Source organism: Callorhinchus milii, unplaced genomic scaffold (genome assembly GCF_018977255.1).
Source record: "Callorhinchus milii isolate IMCB2004 unplaced genomic scaffold, IMCB_Cmil_1.0 Scaffold3, whole genome shotgun sequence".
In the NCBI taxonomy this organism is placed as follows: domain Eukaryota; kingdom Metazoa; phylum Chordata; class Chondrichthyes; order Chimaeriformes; family Callorhinchidae; genus Callorhinchus; species Callorhinchus milii.
Window position 1 is genome coordinate 77573827 of NW_024704744.1, and position 19082 is coordinate 77592908.

The 19082-nt window shown below is 41.9% G+C and overlaps 1 protein-coding gene across 1 annotated transcript; it reads right to left on the bottom strand.

Moving 5' to 3' along the window:
• Positions 1-1290: 1290 nt before the first annotated feature.
• pgbd5 (piggyBac transposable element derived 5) lies at positions 1291-13019 on the bottom strand. The gene is made up of 6 exons (XM_007909451.2): positions 12597-13019; positions 10223-10357; positions 7709-7889; positions 6664-6861; positions 4477-4582; positions 1291-3174 (listed from the first exon to the last, which is right to left on the bottom strand). Exons 1-6 carry the CDS (start codon positions 13008-13010, stop codon positions 2994-2996), a joined length of 1215 nt encoding a protein of 404 aa, XP_007907642.2. The 5' UTR covers positions 13011-13019; the 3' UTR covers positions 1291-2993.
• Positions 13020-19082: the final 6063 nt, after the last annotated feature.

Genomic DNA, 19082 nt, shown 5'->3' on the forward strand with positions numbered 1-19082 from the left:
AACCTGCCCGGGAATCAAACCTTGCTTGTGAGGGGATTGCTACCATAGCTTTGTTGGCTCCCTGCTCACACTAATAACAATGCTCACGTTTGATATAGTGTCTCATCACGCACGCTTAAGACTGGTGATGGGTTTCTATACCTGACGCCCATCCGGCCGACCCGAAAAATCCTCAATAGGAAAGCTAGAGGAAGCACAACTGTCTGGGCTCAATGTCTCTTACAAGGACAGCAATAAAAATGCCCAATATCGAGTAGGCACTACTTACTGCATGTTGCAAGCTTCAGCGAGTGATGTCTGCAGTTCAGCAGGTGCAGTCTGTCCAGAGCACTATGGAGCTTGAGTATGACTCATTGGTATTTGTTAAAGAAACGCCTCGCAAACGAGAGGATCCGGGTTCGATTCCAGGGTGGGGCGAAACCTTAGGCAAGTTTCCTTACTCCACACACCTGTTTACCTAGCAGTAAATAACAATCCGGTTATTATTAGTTGATTGTTGGATTGCTTTTCAAGGGTAATAATTGCTTTAACAAAATGCAGTCACTCAATCCACAACTTTGTGGGACACTGCTGGGTGCAATTGGGCTGCTGAGTTCATCCACAAAATGCAGTCAATTCACTTTACAGTATAGTCTTTGAAGCGCTTTGAGATATCAACAATGTGATATGGTGCTATGTCAAATGCAAGGATTATTATTATAGCAGCACAGTTTTCCCAAGATTGTTTCACCTTTATTACCTAGTCACGTTACGTATCACAACATTTAGTTTTGTGGTCGCTTGAATTTAAAGTTTTTGCATCATATAAAGCCTTGGGTTAACAGATAATAATCCTTGCATTTGGCTTAGCATCCTTTCATGTCAGGAGGACTTCCAAAAGTGATTCACAGGATATATTGTAAAGTGAAGTGGCTGTGTATTTGAGGCAGACATGGCAGCCCAATTTGCACACAGCAATGTTCTACAAACAGCCATGTTTAATCTTATTTGGGGGTTACTGGACCCAACACTGCGAGAAATTCTCTTTGGTTTAATGTCTCATCCAAAGGACGGTACCTCTGACAATGCAATTCTCCCCAGAACTACGTGGGGATGACAGCTTGGACTATGTGAGTTCAAAGTCCCGACATGGGACTTCTTAGAAGTGAGAGGGCTACCAAGAGCCAGGCTGACGCACTCAATTTGTGCCACTTGCAAGAATTTTCAGAACCTTGTATGTGAACGGTCATATTGTTACCACTAAACCTACAGTAGTTACTTTCAAAATAACCACACTTGAGAGTAAAGAACCATATTTTGAGATTTTAATATACACATTTCCCGCATTCACAAGTGTAAATTGACACTTTGGGGCACATTTCCTTTATTGTAACACACATCTTGGACTTTAAATACTACAGTATTTTAATATTCAGGGCACTTCTATTGAGACACATACATTGTTTTTATGAAAATCAACAAAGATTTCATAAGAAACAGAAAGTGGACCCACATGAACTGATTCGCTCCGCGTGTTGGTTTTGGACTGAGTCCAAAATTTTAGAGCTGGATATAGCTTTAATTAAAAATACCCTTTTTCTCCCTTGAAGTTCATCAGCGGGACAATCATTCCTCTTGGTACAAGGACAGAAGATTCAGATGACACAGACATTCCCCCTCTCCATCCCTCCCTCATGTGTATATAACCCTGTATGACCTGACCTGGAGAGGTTCAGCTCTGAGAGGCAGGACTTGTCTTGTTGGTTTGATTCAACAAAACGATGGTTTACTCCACGTTCACAAAATGCTCCATCCAGCAGCCCAGCTGAGAGCTATTACAGTTCACCCATTGAAGGGTGGGTATGAATGCCTCTGTGCTTAAAACTTTGCTATTATTTAGGTCCTAGGAATGAATGTCTCATGATCCCATCGTTTTAAATCCCACCTCCAGCTCCAGGTATTAAATGTGGCATTTCAGTGTTCTACAGAAACTTTAAAGTATCTAGTCATAGTCAGTAAATTAAAAATTCAAAGATCAAGTTGGTTGCAGTACTTTCTAACTGTCTGTAAACTGAATTCAGAACACAACAGTAATTCAATGTAAACATTCGGAATGCACAATAATATTTGTCACTGTCAATATCTAAAACAGCTCTGTTAAATGACACTATAAGGGAATTTTGCATTGGAGATCCGCAATTCCACCTCATCTTAGCCTGTATCACACTTTCAATCTGAAGATTTAAGATGGTGTAAGGATTGTGGAGGATTTCTGAAATTCGGTCTGAATTTGAAAAAGTTTGGTTTTCTGAACTCCAGAATTTCCACCAAATTATTCAGAAAATTCAAGACACAAAGTGTATGTGAAGCTAAGCCGAGGTGAATGCCTGATGTCCTGATGTCTGAAGACACTGTGGTGCAGAACACAATCCCCTCTTTAAAGTATTGTCGGCCATTTTGTTTAAAAACAATATGGAATTCTCCCGAGCAGTTTTGACATGTGCACAAAGCTTATATATAAAAAGTGTGAGAACAGTACCTGCATTTTCCCCAAGTATTTAAAAAAAAACAAAATTTAGTCCACAACTTAAAAACCTTCTACATCATCATCCCTTTAATTCCCGCCAGCAACTAATCATGAGTTGTAACTGACCCAGTTTAATGAAGTGCTCCACGTTAAAAATCTCAAAATGACAGCTTGCCACAACTAAAAAAATCTTTAGTTACTGCCACCAACTAATCATGAGCCCAACCCCTTCCCGAGTGTTGCAATAGCAAGTGCCCAGATTACATGTGGAATGACACGTGGCCTTTGTAAAACAATCAGCTTGTGTGGCTCTCCTGTATAATATAATCGGAGCACAGTCGCTAGTATAACAATCACGCTTGCTGCAAATTAGAAGTGAGAAGCTGAGCAACGGCAAATAAGATTGACACGAAGGTGAGAAGTGGCATGTGGCCCTGTAAATGCAGTGGTGATGTCTCAGTCGCCGGCTGCCAGTAACGTCTTTCTTTTACTCGTCCAGCCCCAGCAATTCTCTGACAAGTCTTTCGCCAAACTGTACTCGGCTGTAGCGCCTCACCAGGTACGCCTCTGACATCTTGTACAGGATGTAGGCATTATTTACAGCGATGCTGACGACAAACCAAAACACTTGTTGCCAGGTCTTGTTCGGCTTGTGAGATATAAAGTACCTGGGAGATGAGAAGAGGGGAATTTCAGAGAAAGAGAAAGTTGATATAATAATAATCTTGCATTTGACATAGCGCCTAATCATGCCGTTGAGACATCTCAAAGCGCTTCACAGGATATATTGTGAAGTGTAGTGACCATGTGTTACAGTGAATAACGCACACACACACAAGAGAGTAAGGGAGAGAGAATTAGACAGAAAGTCAGACAGTCAGAAAGGGAGCCGGACACACACACACACACAGACAGACAGAGAATGGGCAGGCACTGTAAAACAAGATGTCTATTCTGGGAAACCACCTTTTCCTCTTCTTGCTACACAAATGGCTGAGAATTCACCTTTTTTTCTCAAGGTTATTTCAAAGTAAATTTTCCTGTGATCAGCTCTCATGACATACATACACGCATACACACATACCACATTTTCAAGACGAGGTAGATATATATTTGTTAGGTCAGGGTATCAAGGGATATGGGGTCAGGGCAGGTAATTGGATTTGAGTTACAGATCAAACATGATCTTATAAAATGGGGGAAGAGGCTCGAGGGGCTGAATAGCCTACTCCTGTTTCTATGTTTCTATATGCGCGTGCACACAGGCACACATATCAGTGCCTCAGCTTAAGAATATAAGAACGTAAGAATTGTTAAACAAAAGAAGACCAATATCCATCCAGTTTGCCTTCCTCCATCCAGGCAGTCACATGCACGTGTCATATCCCAAACTATATATTGTATCCCATGATATTATTTCCTAACAGAAATCTATCCAATTTGCTTTTGAAAGAACCAACGCTTTTTGCTTCCACTGTCGCCCTTGGCAGCCTGTTCCAAACATTTACCCACTCGTTCACTGAAATAGTGTTTCTGCAGATTTGTTTTGAATTTACCCCCTTTCAATTACTGACTGTGTCCTCTGGTTCTACTTCAGGCAAAGTTTCACTTCCGCACACGCACAACGAGCTTGTCATCTGAGGGGGGAGGAGGGGGCGGGTGGTTGGCCAAGGAAGGCAGAGAAGCGTGAGGGAAGGTGGACATGAGTATAGGAAGAGAAGGTGGTGGGAGGGGGAATTCCTATTAAAGGAATTGATTTTATGGCAAAGCTCAATAAGAAATGAACAGAATAGTTTTACAGCTCATGCCACGGGATTGAATTTTATCGTCTGACATTGAATTCAGCAGCTGCATCAAAAATAGGCTTTTGCCCTGTGAGGAAGGAGAGCAAACTGAGTCTGAACTGTACTTTGACTGAATTCATACAGTGGCCACATGTCTGCCTGTGGGGTACCTCCACAGTCACTTACTTGCTGTACTTATCGTCATATTTGCAAATGTAGCCAAGGTGCGCAGCAAACGCCTCCACAGCTAGGGGACAAGAAATTTCCCCGCTCCGCCTTCGGATTATGGTTCCTATATAAAAAAAAGGACCGTTATTAACGAAAATCACAACTTGTATTGATCTCCTCGTCAGGACCAAAGTTTAGGCAAGGAATTGTTTTTAACAGGTATGGAACGCTCAAATACGATAATTCTTGCTTTTGATACTATGCCATATCACGTCGTCGAGACGCCTCAAAGCACTGCACAGGAGCTACTGTTTTGTGTAGCAACTGCGTATTTCTAGGCAAAAGCACAAGCTAGTTTGCATCCACGGAGCAACAACAGCCAGTGAAATGAGTGACCAATTTGGGCCGGTGGCTGACACACATAAGGGACATACGAGAGAGTTTAATACTGCAGAATATTGACGTGGAAACAATCTAAGAAAAAACTGAGCTAGCTAAAAACTAAGTTCATTTGTTGGATGACTGTTTTCAGTAGTCCTTAAACCCAAATTGCATGCCTTCTCATCTTATTCCTTAAGATCTAATTCTGCAAAATAAATAAACTGGGAAAAGGGGTATGTTTGTGGTAGGAAAGAGGATGGGTATTGTCATCAATACACGGCTCCTCTAGCAATGAAGGATGCACCATTTGAGCTTGTTTTGGGGTCATGAAGCAGAACAAGATGACCTGAACGTATGTTTGTGAAAAGTGACTACAATTTAATCAGGTCCAAGGCAACAACAGAAAAGGCAAACCCAGCAAAAGTTTATTTGGCAGGAAACAAAGAAAATTGCACTGATCTTAAAAAAAGGAACCTTGCCCAGGTCAACTGGAATGAAATCCTGATAAATAGAAATCTCAACGTCCATCTCAAGACTGTCTCTTTGGCTGAGCTTTCGGTCATTTTCCCCTCCCCATCCCCTGAACTCTCGCCTACAGTTTGGATGCCAAGGCAGGATTGTTAGGTGCCTCGGGTTGCCCTCTCGATGTGAAAGGTGCTTTATAATGTATATCTATATTGCAATGTAAATATAGATCAGTGACCTGAAATATGTAACCGGCAGAAGGAAAGGGTGCATGCAAATTAAGTCTATTCCAGTAGGAAGAGTATGTCAGATTCTGGAGTTCTTGGGATAAACAGGGAGATTCGATTCATTTGAAATTAAAAAGATACAACATTGGCGTTTACAAGGAATATAGCAAGATATTTAGGAAGGGTAGAGGAAAGTGTAAAAACGTGACATTCTTTGCTATTGTTAAAGCAGAGTCCATGTATTATTCAAAAGGAAATCAGATAGCTATTCAGTGGTGCAGTACTAAAGGTTATAGTGGAGTGAGCAGGAAAGCAAGATCAGGTGAGGTGGTTAACATACAGAAAAACACCAGTGCAGACTTGATTGACAAATAACCAGCTGCCGTGCTGTAACATTTTATGATTCGAAATCCATGTTTGCAGCTAAATTGCCTCTTGAGACAACTTACAATCTTTACCTCAGAGGCTTTCTCTGATAAATTATTCCACACATCCATTACCTTTTGTCAAAAAGCTCCCAGCTTAATTTCTCCTGTTTCTAACTCAAAGAGGAGAAAACAAGCAACTACATTTTTTTCTTTTTTTTTTGGAGCACAAGCCAATCGGCCCACCGTGCCTGTGCTGGCTCGTTGAAAGAGCTACCAATTAGTCCCATCCCGCCTGCTCTTTGCCCAAAGCGTTCTGAGATGCTACCTGGAGTGGAGGGTGATATATAAGTGCAAGTTGTTGTATAACCTTGCAAATTTTTCCTTTTCAAGTATATATCCAATTCCCTTTTGAAAGGGATTAATGCATCTACTTTCACCACCCTTTCAGCAGTACATTCCAGATCGTAATAACTTGCTATGTAAAAAAAAAAATCTCCTTATCTCCGCTCTGATTCTTTTGCCAATTATCTTAAATCTGTGTCCTCTGGTTGCCAACCCACCCACTAGTGGAAACAGTTTATCCTCATTTACTCTATCAAATCCCCTCAGAAGTTTTGAACACCTCTATTAAATCTCCCCATAACTTTCTCTGCCCTAAGGAGCACAATTCCATCTTCTCTAGCCTCTCCAGAAATTAAAGATTAACTTCCTTAATCTTTTCCCACGGTTTTGATTCCAAGACGCAGTGCTACCTGAGTACGTACCTTCTTTGAGTGGAGAGTAGGCATTTGTGAGAAAGCAGAACTGTCCTTTATTGGACCAGTTGATTAAGGACATGTTTCCTTTCATTTTCACTCTATATTGACCGCGAGCCTGTGGAACCTCAGGGTTGGCTAGCAAAGACTGCGGCAATCCTGTACAGTCACTTTTCCTGGAGCTCAAAAGACCACAGCAATAAATCCCTGCAAAGACAGAGAGATTCAAAGTCAGAATTAATTACTGCTACACAGATACAGTCAGGAGACCAGATACAAATATAGAGCCATCTGGATACATTGAAAATGTTGACTAATTAAAGAAAGAACAAACTTGTTTATTTCACAAGCAAATATGCAGTAACTGCTTCTAGGCAAAGGTAGTAATAGCTACTTGCACCAGCAAGGTCACACACACAGCCATGAAATGAGCAATTAATCTGGAGGTGCTTAATGATGATGTAATTATCTGATAATAATCCTAATTGATATAGCACTTTATCATGCTTTGAGATGCGTCAAAGCGCTTCACAGAACATTGTAAAGTGGATTGACGGTGTATTTGTGGCTGAAACACGGCAACCAATTCCACACAACAGTATCCCACAAAACAGTCGTGGGTTGCGTGAATTTTTTTTTGAGGAATCGTTACCCCCGGAAAGCGATCTGCCAATCAACTATCAACCATGTTCCTACTTTCTGCTAGATAAACAGAGGAAACTTGCCTAAGGTTTTGGTCTGCCCGGGAATCGAACCCAGGTCCTCTCTCTTGTGAGGTGAGTGTGCTAACCACTACGCCACGGGTCTCCACGAGATTGGAGAAGGCTGAAGGAGCAACAAAATGAACATTAATCGACTACATCAAAAACACATATGTGGAACAGGAGTATATAAAACAAAGGGTGTAAAGTCAGAAGGACAAAGTATAACACTCAGGAGGAGATAAGGCGCTACATATCAAAAGCAAGTATTATTATTATGGCAATCCATGCGACGTTATTATCTCCAATTATTATACAGCACCTAATTGCAGAATATAATCTGAGTTACAAACCTCTTTTCTCAAACTCTTCAAAAAGATTGAGGCTGGTAATGCTGGGTCCAGTAAAGATAATGTTGTTTTTTGCAGTCAAATTCTGACAAAGACTTTTAGCCACCAGACTGTGGAGCTGTGGCCTGTTCTTCAGAGTGTCCAGCCCATCAGAGCCAATCGCTTCCTTCAAGTGAACAGAAATCTGAACGTAGAGGCAGAGAATGTAAGAGACGATTAAAATGTTTCACTGAACAGTAATAAACTTACATTTTGTGTCCTTGCATTTGATATAGTACCTTCCACTTTGGGAGGGTGTCGCAAAATGTTTCACAGGCTATACTGTAAAGTGTAGTGACTATATTTTGTGAGCAAATACGGCAGCTAATTTGTGCGCAGCAATGTCCCACAAATGGCTATGAAATAATTGACCAATTTTATTTGGGTGGTGCAGGGGGGATTGCCATCTAGGACACCCGGAAAAACTCCCTTTCGAATAGTGCCATGGGATCTTCAACTTCCACTTCAATAGTCGAACAGTTTGAAAATTTTATCCAAAGGATAGCACCTCCAACAGTACATCACACCCCACAGCACTAGATTGGACAGTCAGCCTAGACTATATGAGTTCAAAGTCCCGATGCGGGGCTTGAACCCACAACCTGCTGACTGTTTTCACAAGTTTTTAAAGCAGGTTCTTTTTTATTCCTTTTGTATTGCCACAATAAGAAATTTACATTGCATTTTGCATACTACAAATAAACATGCCCGCTATGCCGCCTCAATTTGTGACAGTGCTTCCCTTACCAATTGCCTGTAGTGTCACGGCATCTTCAACATCCACCTGAATAAGTAGACGGGAACCTCGATTTAGACTTTATGTGTCATCTAAAGGACAACCCTCTGACAATTCAGGGCTCTTCCTCTCCCCCATAATGTGCTTGAGTGTCAGCCTGGACTGTGAGCTCAAAGTACTGATATGGGGCTTGAATGGAGATGGTCATCCTTTAGATGAAACAATAAAGTGAGGGATCTGCTGCCTGTTGAGGACACATTTCGAAAAGGAGTAGTTTCTCTCCTTGCTAACAATCCTCCAGATAAAATCGGTCACTTACTTCATGGTTGTTTGTGAGACGTTGCTGCATGCAAATCGTCACTATACTTGAAAATAATTCCCTCTGAAGGACTCTGAGATGATTTGCTGTTTGTAGGCCTTATTTCGAAATGCAAGGATTATTAATGAAGAGATTTCATGAATAATAACAATAGTAATAATAATCCGTGCATTTGATATAGTGCCTTATCATGTCGTTGAGACGTCTCAAAGAGATTCGCAACATCTCTGTCTCTAAAATGCATACTTTCTCTCTTCAAACACATGCACTGCTCTTCTCTCTGCATTTAGCTCCCTTGCTCTCTTTGCCTTTCTCGCTCTCTTTTTCTTGCTCTTTAAACATCCATATTCTCTTTTAACAACAATCATCCCCTCTCACATAAGGTAGACTAGGAAAATGTGAGCGATCAAGAAGTGAGTGACTGACTTTGGTATATAAATTCACATTGTTGTTAAATAATGAGCTTTTGTTTCTACTTCTGCTTGGATTTCACTCTGGGTTTCTCAGAGGTACAAATTTAGCTGTGTTCCGATGCGAACAAGGTCTCATCAGAACCTCTGTGGGTGGACTTGCTTATGTTGTCTCAACTTGGCTGTCTATAACAAAAACAAAATTATATTGATATAGCGCCTTTCACATCGGGAGGACGTCCTACCTACAACAATTCTGCCATTTCCAATTTCCTCTCGGATTCTGGCCTGTGTGACTGACTGTCTATGTGTCATGCTCGGGTTCACAAGATAAACTGGAGTAGAGAAAACACAAATGTTCAAAGCGCTTGACAGAATATACTGTTAAGTAAATTGACTGTATCCATAAACAGTCGTAGATTGAGTGACCAAATTATTGTTATTTTTTTGAAAAAGGATTATTAACCCCCAGAAAGCGTTCTGCCAATCGACTAACAACCAGGTTCCTACTTACTGCTGGGTAAACAGAGGCTTGTGGAGCAAGGAAACTTGCCTATGGTTTCGCCCTGACCGGGAATCGAACAGGGTCCTCGCTCTAACTGATACACTACAGGACTCCACAGGAATTTGTCTCATCCCTAGTGTCAATCTTGGTGAATTTGTTCTCTCTTGGATACCCTTCCTGCAATGGAGAGGCAGTGCAGTGCACAAATTCAATTATACTTAAAACTGTAGGAGTCTTTCACTACACAATTTCAAACCCTCAAAGCTCTATTTCACATATTGGGGTTAAAACTGCAAACTTGATCCATCCTTGATAATTTCACCCTGTAGGTAACTGAAGACATCAATTGGATTCGGGGTTGTAATCCCACCCCCATCCTGACCACCCCCTTTAATTCCATTACAATAGTATTTTGTCCACAATATACAGTCAATACATTCTGTGCAGTGCTTTGGAATAGACGTGACTTTTGAGACGTGAGACACAAAGTGAGCTTTCAAAACGTCACCTGGCAGATGTATCCTGTTGCTGCACATTGCCTGACCCACAGGCTAAATTTCCGTTTTTTCTTTTTACGTAATTCACGGTCTGTACATGTTGCAATGAAGAGTGGATCCTCGTCAATCAAGGGTTCATGTAGCACCTAAAACGTGCAGAGAAAAGTTCAGATTATCAGCGGACAATTGCTACGATTCTTCTAAAACCTTTCCTCTTGTTTTTTAAAAAAATACTCAATAATATTATTTAACTATACATCATATGTAAACATCTCAAAGCGCTTTGCAGAATATATTGTAAAGTGAATTGACTATGTATTTTGTGGGCTAAACTTGGCAGCCAATGCACCCCACACAGGTACTCTGGCTTGCGAGGTGAGCGCGCTGACCACTATGCTACGGGACTCCACATTTGCATTGTCTGACATCCGTCCGATGCCCCCCACCCCACCAACCCCCTCTCAAATAAAAAGCATTCCAACTCTCTAATTTGTGCGTAAGATTGGTATCAGGTTTGTTAGGGTTCAGAATTCATTTCCGCGAGCGTCTTGCGAGGCTGGATCAATAAAATTATCCAGAAGAGAGCTAGAGAGGCATTAGAGCAGGAAAGAAACATAAGGTATACAGGAAGAGAGAGACGGAATAAATTGGAAGACTCTTTTGGCATTTTGCTTTGTATTGACTGCTTTATTCATGAATAGTTACACTGATGTTCTCTTATTTCTCTCTTCATCCTCCTTCTGTTTGGTTTTGTACTCAGTCTAATGGTTTCCATCTCTTTACAACTCTATAAATCTTGCTTTCCTCCTCATCTCCCTGTTGATCCATTAACTTCCTTTGTTGCTCTTATGTATGTTCAAGTACTTGCACTTGTAAGTTTTAACGATGTTGACTTATCCTCCAAGATTTATGCTTGAATCGCCTATGAGTTTATTAATCAGCATTACCCACTGCCGTACAGGAATGTGCAGTGACAGCCGACAAGAAATGAGATATAGAGCTATATTAATTCCTTTACGAATAGTTACTACCCTTTACAGTGAATCCTATGAAACGCATTGAGACGTATCAACGTGATAAGCCGCTATATAAAATGCAAGAATTATTATTATTATTATAAGTGATAAACGCACATGAAGTGTACTAGGGACAGAGGACGAGAGGAATTTAAGATTGAAGAGATCCGTCAACACAGCTTAAAATTGAATACAAGATTGGTTATAACTTTTAAGAGAATATAAAACAGTATAAAAGGCTTTGATAGATATACTTGAAGCAAGCAAATGGTTCCCAATGGATCCCAAGGAGACATTAAAATGACGTAGGGATGACAGATTGCTTTATATTAATTCATTGCATCCACTTTCACGGAGTAACACAAAATACCTGATCGGTCTCTGTTCTATCTGTAGATTTATATCAATAATCTTTGCATTTGACATAGCACCTTATCATACCAATGAACTATTTCAAAGTGCTTCACAGGATTTTTACTGTGACTGTGTATTTTGTAGGCAAACCCAGCAACAAAATTTGCCCACAGCAATATCCCACACACAGGCATGAAGTGAGTGACCAATTTTATTTGGGGGACTGTTGACCAGAAGACTGGGAGAAACTCTCGTCTTTACCAGTACTGCCAGGGGATCTTTAACGTTTGTCTGAACAGCCAGACAGGCCCTATGTTTACCATATCGTCTGAAGGACAGCTGGAGTCTAACCAACTAAAACCGCATAGCTTGCCATTGAGAGCACTGTCTGGCAAGTTTTCCTGCTGTTTTTCCAGCTGGGACCAACCTACACGTTAGGGCTTTGGCTTGCAGGGTTAACAGGAGCTGACTCAGAGGTGAGAGTGCAACGAACAGAGCCAAGTTGATGCCAATGGAAGGAAAGCTTTTTGTTGTCCTTATTACCACAATCATTGTTGCCCACGCCTTCTTTTGCAAGTGGTGTACAGTTACTTTGTATTCTGCGAATGCATTCTACTTTTTCTCCCCTATCAACAATAAGCGTCAGTGCAGTTTTCTCAGTTCCTACTTATTCCCTCAAAATCCACCTTCCTAAAGTCAAGTCTCATTTGTAATTTCTCCATTGTAAGGCTGACGTTAAATTTGAGCAGTTTATCACTCCTCTAGCTCAAGCAATCAAAGACGATTCATCACTGCCCTTCCGCACAAAACACACATCACATGCATAAAGTAAACATAATTCACTGGTTCAAATGAAAAGCAAATAAGCTTTTGCTCACATTACGAATGACAGGATGGGGGAAGCACAAATATAATTGTACAGCATTCTAAGGAATCAAGTAATTCATATAGGGAAAGGGTGACTTACTTACTTGACAAGACATAAATGTTACTATGCATATGGATATAATAATACCTGCGTTTGGGAAGGCCTGAAATCGGTATCAAATGCCTTTTGGAGGCAGTCCAAAAAAGGCTGAATTTTATAGAGCCCGTGGGCTGTGTGGCTAGAGCGAAATGCTACAATATGGAAGTATTTCAGGATCTTTTCAAATCTGGTTTGCGTCATCATCAAAGCGATGCTCTTGTTGCTATAAAAGCCACCGCTCCAGATGCTGAGGACAGACTCACAGTGGTGAATGCTAGTGGAGATCACATATCCCAAAAACGCTTTCATTTCTGGAAGAGTAGCATCACTCCAACCTTCGTCGTTCCCAAACCTCTCTTGATACTTCTTGGCGTACATGTTGGTTTGAACCACCATGTTTCTGACAACGTTATCGGGGACAAACAGTTGAAAGAAGTCGATTGCGCTTGCATTCAAAGGCATCTGATGGACAGGACCTGGAGTACAAAAGAAAAAGAGCCTTGGTTACTTTTCTCAGTATCTGATAATCTTAGGGGCAAAAAAAAGAGATCTGCTTGATTTAGTCAATCAACTAAGGTCCGTCTTCTTTGCAGAGGACAATCAAACAACAACAACTTGCATTTCTACAGCACCCCTCCCTCATGCAGGGTAGCGTCCCAGAGCACTTGACAGTGACAGAGCATGACTCCGAGCAGGGAGGAGGTGACTCTAGGCAAGGGTCGAAGAGGAAGGTCTTTAGACATGACCTGAAGATGGGGAAAAACGGGCAAGGCTGAGGGATAGAGGAGGAGTGTTACAGAGTTTCGGGTTGTAGTGGCTGAAAGCATGGCTACCGATGATGGAATTGGAGGGTTCAAGGGACAAGCAGGAGGCTGGAGCCAGTGGGTTGGACAGTAAGCAGGTAGGAGAGGTAGGGAGGTGCCAGGGCATGAAGGGATTTGAAAACGAATGTAAAGATCTTGAAATCGATCTGTTCGGTGATAGGGAGCCAGTGGAGCCTGGCTAGAACTGGTGTGATGGGGGTACGGGTGAGTACTAAACTCCGTACCCCCATCGCACCAGTTCTAGATTAACTGGATTTTGTGGACCCAAGAAACCTCAAGCAATGGAATTTGAATGAGGGGCATTATTTCAGATTTCTTAGTATTTGTTTTTAATTTTCTGCAAAAAGTCAAGTTAGTGAAGGTAGGCACAGAAGGGGCGTCAATGTTACAAATATTGTGGAGTTCTGTAGCGTATTGGTTAGAGCAAGCTTCCTTACTCCACACGCCCCTATTTCCTAGCAGTAAGCAGAGACCCGGTTGTTAGTTGATTGGCAGATAGCTTTTCCAGGGGTAATAATCCCTTCAAAATATAATTTTTTTAAAAAATTCGGCTACAACTGTTTGTGTGACTGCTGTGCAATTAATTGTCTGTCGTATTTCACCCACAAAAATACAGTCAATTCACTTTACAGTATACTCTGTGAAGTGCTTTGAAACGTCTCGAAGGCGTGATAGGGTGCAATAACAAATGCAAGGATTATTATTATTACTTTTTAAAAATGCTAACAGAATGCTTGCGCTCATTTTCCACAGCACATTTCTGTTCCTTGGTCATAAAGGATCTACTTTTTTTAAAAAAACTGGTAAAGATTTTACTGTAGTCGGAAAGGACTTATTGAGGGGCAATACTCAATAACTGTTGCAAGTGGAAGCGCATGATTGGCAAGAATGCAGAGTACTGTATCAGACTTGGTTCAAATACTCTGAGCTGCTCCCATGCTACGAGTGTCCAATTTTGGCTAACACAACTATATAATAATCTTTGCATTTCATAGAGCGCCTTATCACGTCATTGGGACTTCTCAAAATTCTGCACAAAATATACCGTGAAGTAGATTGACTGTATTTTTTTGTCGTTGTATATTTTGTGGGCGAAACACAGCAGCGAATTGCTCACAGCAGTGTCCCACAAACAGTCATGGATGGGGGGCTGGGGGGGAATATTATCCCCAGAAAGTGATCCGCCAATCGACTGACACCCGGGTTCTTACTTACTGCTAGATAAACAGAGGCGTGTGGAGTAAGGAAACTTGCCTAAGGTTTTATCCTGCCCTATTTGGAATAAGTTCAACATTTTGGGTGCATGGTGGTACCTATTGCCCTACCAAACTCAGGTGGTAGCAGAGGTCACTGGCTGTTCGCCATGCAGTGGCAGTGTCTCGGGACTGACCTTTCTATGTGCTGATGGCTGTGAATCAGGTGTCACTGAAAGCTTCTTTGCTGAGCACAAGTGATGCCGCACAAGGATGACTGAAAGCCACAACTGCAACAAACCAACAAGTGGCTCTCCCGCAGACAACATGCCACCTACAGAAGTTTAAAGCAGATAGCAGCAGCCACCGTCTCCTCTCAGATGGTGTGAACGGGGATATTGCTGAGGTTGCTACAGCTGAGGATGTGATGACAGACAGTCACCCGCATGCAACTAGACCCCACCTAGTTCATTAGCATGGATGGAAGCTCTGGTCTCTGAAGGGAAACACAACATAAATGGGGAATATGAGCTTTGATTCAGTCTCCTGCTCTGCTCTTCTACCTCTGTTAACTATTAATGAGCTCATGGTTTTGCCTGAATGCTGCTGCTGTGATTGCATTGGATGAAACCCGATCAAAAGCCTTTGCATATATGCAATGACTTTACACAATTCCACTTTACGTTAATGAACTGGTCATTCTATGGTATGCTGCAACAGCACTATTAACTTATTAATAATTTATATAATAATATTAACGCCCTTTGCCCTCCACCCCTCTCTGATCCCAACCCGCAGCTAAGGTGCAAACGACAACAACAAATTATATTTGTATAGCGCCTTTCATGTCAGGAGGTAGCAAACCCCTCTTTGTCCAGCGCTTTTAATCTCCCGACATAAAGGGTGCTATATAAATGGAATTTGTTGTTGTTAATCCATTTCCAGGGTACCTCTGAGCAAAAGCTTTCAACCTGTAATGCAAGTTAATAACAATCACCTTGCATTTATTGGATTTGATTCATCTTGGAAGATGCCTCAATGTGCTTCATAAGATTTACTGCAAAATGTAGTGACTGTATTTATAGGCAAATGCAACAGCCAAGTCCCTTAAACAGTGAATGACCAATTCTATCTGGGGAATTGTTGGCTCAGACTCTGGGAGAAACTCCCTTCTCTTTTCGAATAGCGCCATGGGATATTTAGCATTCACCTGAATAGGCAAGACGGGACCTTGGTTTAACATTTAACCCAAAGGACAGCACCTCCGACAATGCAGCAGTGCCCTGCGCGGTACTGAGAGTGTTAACCTGTGTAAAAGTTCAAAATCCCAACGTGGGGCTGGAACCCACAAACTTCTAACCGGAGGGAAGAATACTATCAAATGAGCAACTATTATTTATCCTGAGGATGTGCTGCAATTGATCACAATTTTTGTGATAGCGAAGTACAGCACTATAGTGAGACCGCAATGCTTTCACCAGTTACTGAGCTTCGTAATCCAGATTTCTTTCCTTTACCGTTAATACGTATAATGAATTCTAAACTGTTATATCTGCTTCTTCATCGTTTCCTAAGAATGGTATTGATTGGAGTTAAGCAGCTACTGTGGTACGCTGTATTAGGAACAGATATATTAATGGAATACAGTATGTAAGTAATGATTTCCATTGCTTCAGTTTCTTTCAATAAAGTTTCATTATACTGTTTTGAACTTTGTTTCGTCTATCCACTAAACTGCTGTCACTGTATCACATATTGCCAAGAGCACATATGTGCACAGAGCCAAATACTAACAAGAGTTTATTTATGGATAAACATAATGATTGATACAGTGGAGAGGATTTTCCTTATGGGGAAAATCACACTGGGCAAATGAGTCAAATTGCAAGAAATTGGTGAGTTCTTAACAAGAAAAGGGAGTTTCTCCTGGTTAACAATCCTCCAGATTAAATTTACTCATTTACTTCATGGCTGTTTGTGGAATATTGCTGCACATAAATTGGCTACCACGTTCACATTCAAAAACGACACAGTCACTATACTTAACAGAAAATTCTCTGAAACACAATGTCTCAAAGTGATAGCTGTTATATGAACAACAACTTGCATTTACATAGTGCCCTTCACGCGGGGTAGGTCCCAGAGCGCTTATCAAATACAACCATTACATTTTTAAAAAGAACTTTATCAGCAATAATTAAATCTGACAACTGTTCGACAATTTCTCTATTGGACTGATATCCTTCTTAATATCAATCCACTTTACAATATATTCTGTGAAGCGCTTTGAGACACCTCAACGATGCGATAAGGCGCTATATCAAACGTAAGGTTATTATTACTACGATAAGTATTATTCAATCAGCCTCGTGATTTGGCAATTGTTCAAATGTATCGTCATTGTTATTTCAGTGCCCAAGTTACCAAAGAAGAAACATGAATAGGTGTAAGGAAAGTAGGGAAATCGGGATAAGAATCGATAGCTCCACTGGGGGGAGCTAACATGTCACAGGCATTGGCTAAATGGTCTGCTTCGGTGCTGCATTTTTCATTATTTTTCTAAGGGGCACATCACACATTGCTCTTCTTCCAGGTTTTGTAATCGCCTTATGCTATGCACACTCTTGCTTCACTTTGATCATTTGTTTTTTCTGTTCTTTGTAACGAATCTGCTGACGTGAACTGCAAGTCTGAGAATTCCAGTAAAGTCAGAGAGGAAGATGAGACATTTTCTAAACCTGCGTACCCCAACCAACTGCAAACTGGTCAGAAGGGAATAGAGAGGATGGGGAGCAGGGATTAGGGAAGGGAAGAGGCTCATGTAGAATATAAATGCCAGACTACTTGTGCTGCACAGTTTCCGTGCCATAATAATCCTTGGATTTGATATAGCGCCTTATCATGTCGTTGGGATGTCTCAAAGCGCTTCACAGGATATACGGTAACGTGAATTGACTGTACATTTTGTGGGCGAAACGCGGCTGGACAATTACACACTGTTGATTTTAAAGAGCATAAACAGTTGATTTTAAAAATCAGCTTGAAATGCGCGTACGGGCAGGCAGTTCCTTTGCCAGCCTTGTCGTGTTAAAAAATGGATACAATTTCCCTAACACGCGCTATGCCGAGAAAGACCTATTCTTCCTCGACAAGGCAATCGAGTCTACCGAGCTGACCTTGGAAGAAAGTGAATGTTAGCAGGATCCACCGTTTGAGGGAGTACTGACACATAAAGCAGTGCGAGTTAAGTCATGAAACGGAAGCTCTGTTGCCCCGTTTATAATTGCTTACAAGTATAATATTCCAACACAGCTAACCACAGGCACGCCGCCATAGGCAGTGTTTGGTCTGGGAGAGCTATCTGCGAAGAGTCGAGTGGAAGCCGTGATCAATCCAAAGAAAAAAAAAACCCTCACTATCTCTGTAGCTTCGCTGCATTAACAGGTAGGGGCGGGCGGGGTGGAGAGGATTTCTTTTGAAAGTGTTGCTCCAAAGCCCCACAATCATTTTAAATGGGATTGAGAAAGCAAACCCAGGACAATAATTTCAGGTGTGCCAAGAAAGCAGGACGAGAGGTCGCATGTTTAGGATCGTAAAGGGTAATTTCAGTACAGACACCGTGAAATATTTATTTTACCCAGAGAGTAAGTCATATCTGGAACAGGTTACAGGAAGGGTGGTCGAGGCCAAAACACTGGGCCTAATTTAAAAGGCGGAATCGAAGATTAACATTTTTGGTGAAAGACGGAGAGAGAGAGAAAGGGAAGGAGAAAGAAAAGAGTTAAAAATGACTTCTCCGTTTGTCCAGCAAAGACCGCTCTACCCACTGGCTTGCAGGGTTAACGGGAGTTGAGTGAACGATGCCAATGAGCCAGGCTGGCTGGTCTGCTCTCAGTAATACCCTGGAGTACGGCAGAGCTACCCTGCTCAGGAACTGGACTACCATATTATTATTATTATTATTATTATTATTATTATTACCAAGACCACCACAGAGGGTTGATTCAATTCCAACATTCACTCGACAAAAACTAGGCAGCTCGGTGCCGTCGTCGCCACCGCTGGACAGATAGGTAGGTAGGGAAGGAGATGAGACATTCAGAGACGGGGACAACCCCCCCCCCCCCCCACCCCTACCCTTCACACCAACGAAGACGAGCTTGGCTTTTAAAGGAGAGAAGGCAAAGCCTCTTACTCCTTTCGCTTCCCCCCTCATTACTCTCCCATCTCATTCTCCCTCCCCACACCCATCCCCTCACAGACATTCACTCTCCACCCACTCTCCCACTTTCCCCCCCATCGCCCACTGTCCCCCCATCGCCCACTCCCATTCACTTATCTGTCTCACCATGACTCTCACTCAGCCTCTCTCACCCCCTCAGCTCTCCCTGTCGCCCTCTCTCTCTCTCCCCCTCCTCTCACTCCCTCTCTCCCTCTTCTCTTCATTCCTCCTTCTCCCCATCATTCTCACCCCCTCTCCCTCTCTTCTCCTCCTCCTCCCTCACTTTATCCCCCTC

Bases quoted from the DNA above. Each gene is read 5' to 3' on its own strand.
- pgbd5 (XM_007909451.2), bottom strand. From the start codon at position 13,010: ATGCCTTTGAATGCAAGCGCAATCGACTTCTTTCAACTGTTTGTCCCC. The intron at 10,358-12,596 runs GTATTATTATAT...TGCACGTTTTAG, and splicing joins TCAGGCCTTCCCAAACGCAG to GTGCTACATGAACCCTTGAT. The intron at 4,583-6,663 runs GTACGTACTCAG...TTTTTTATATAG, and splicing joins CTACTCTCCACTCAAAGAAG to GAACCATAATCCGAAGGCGG.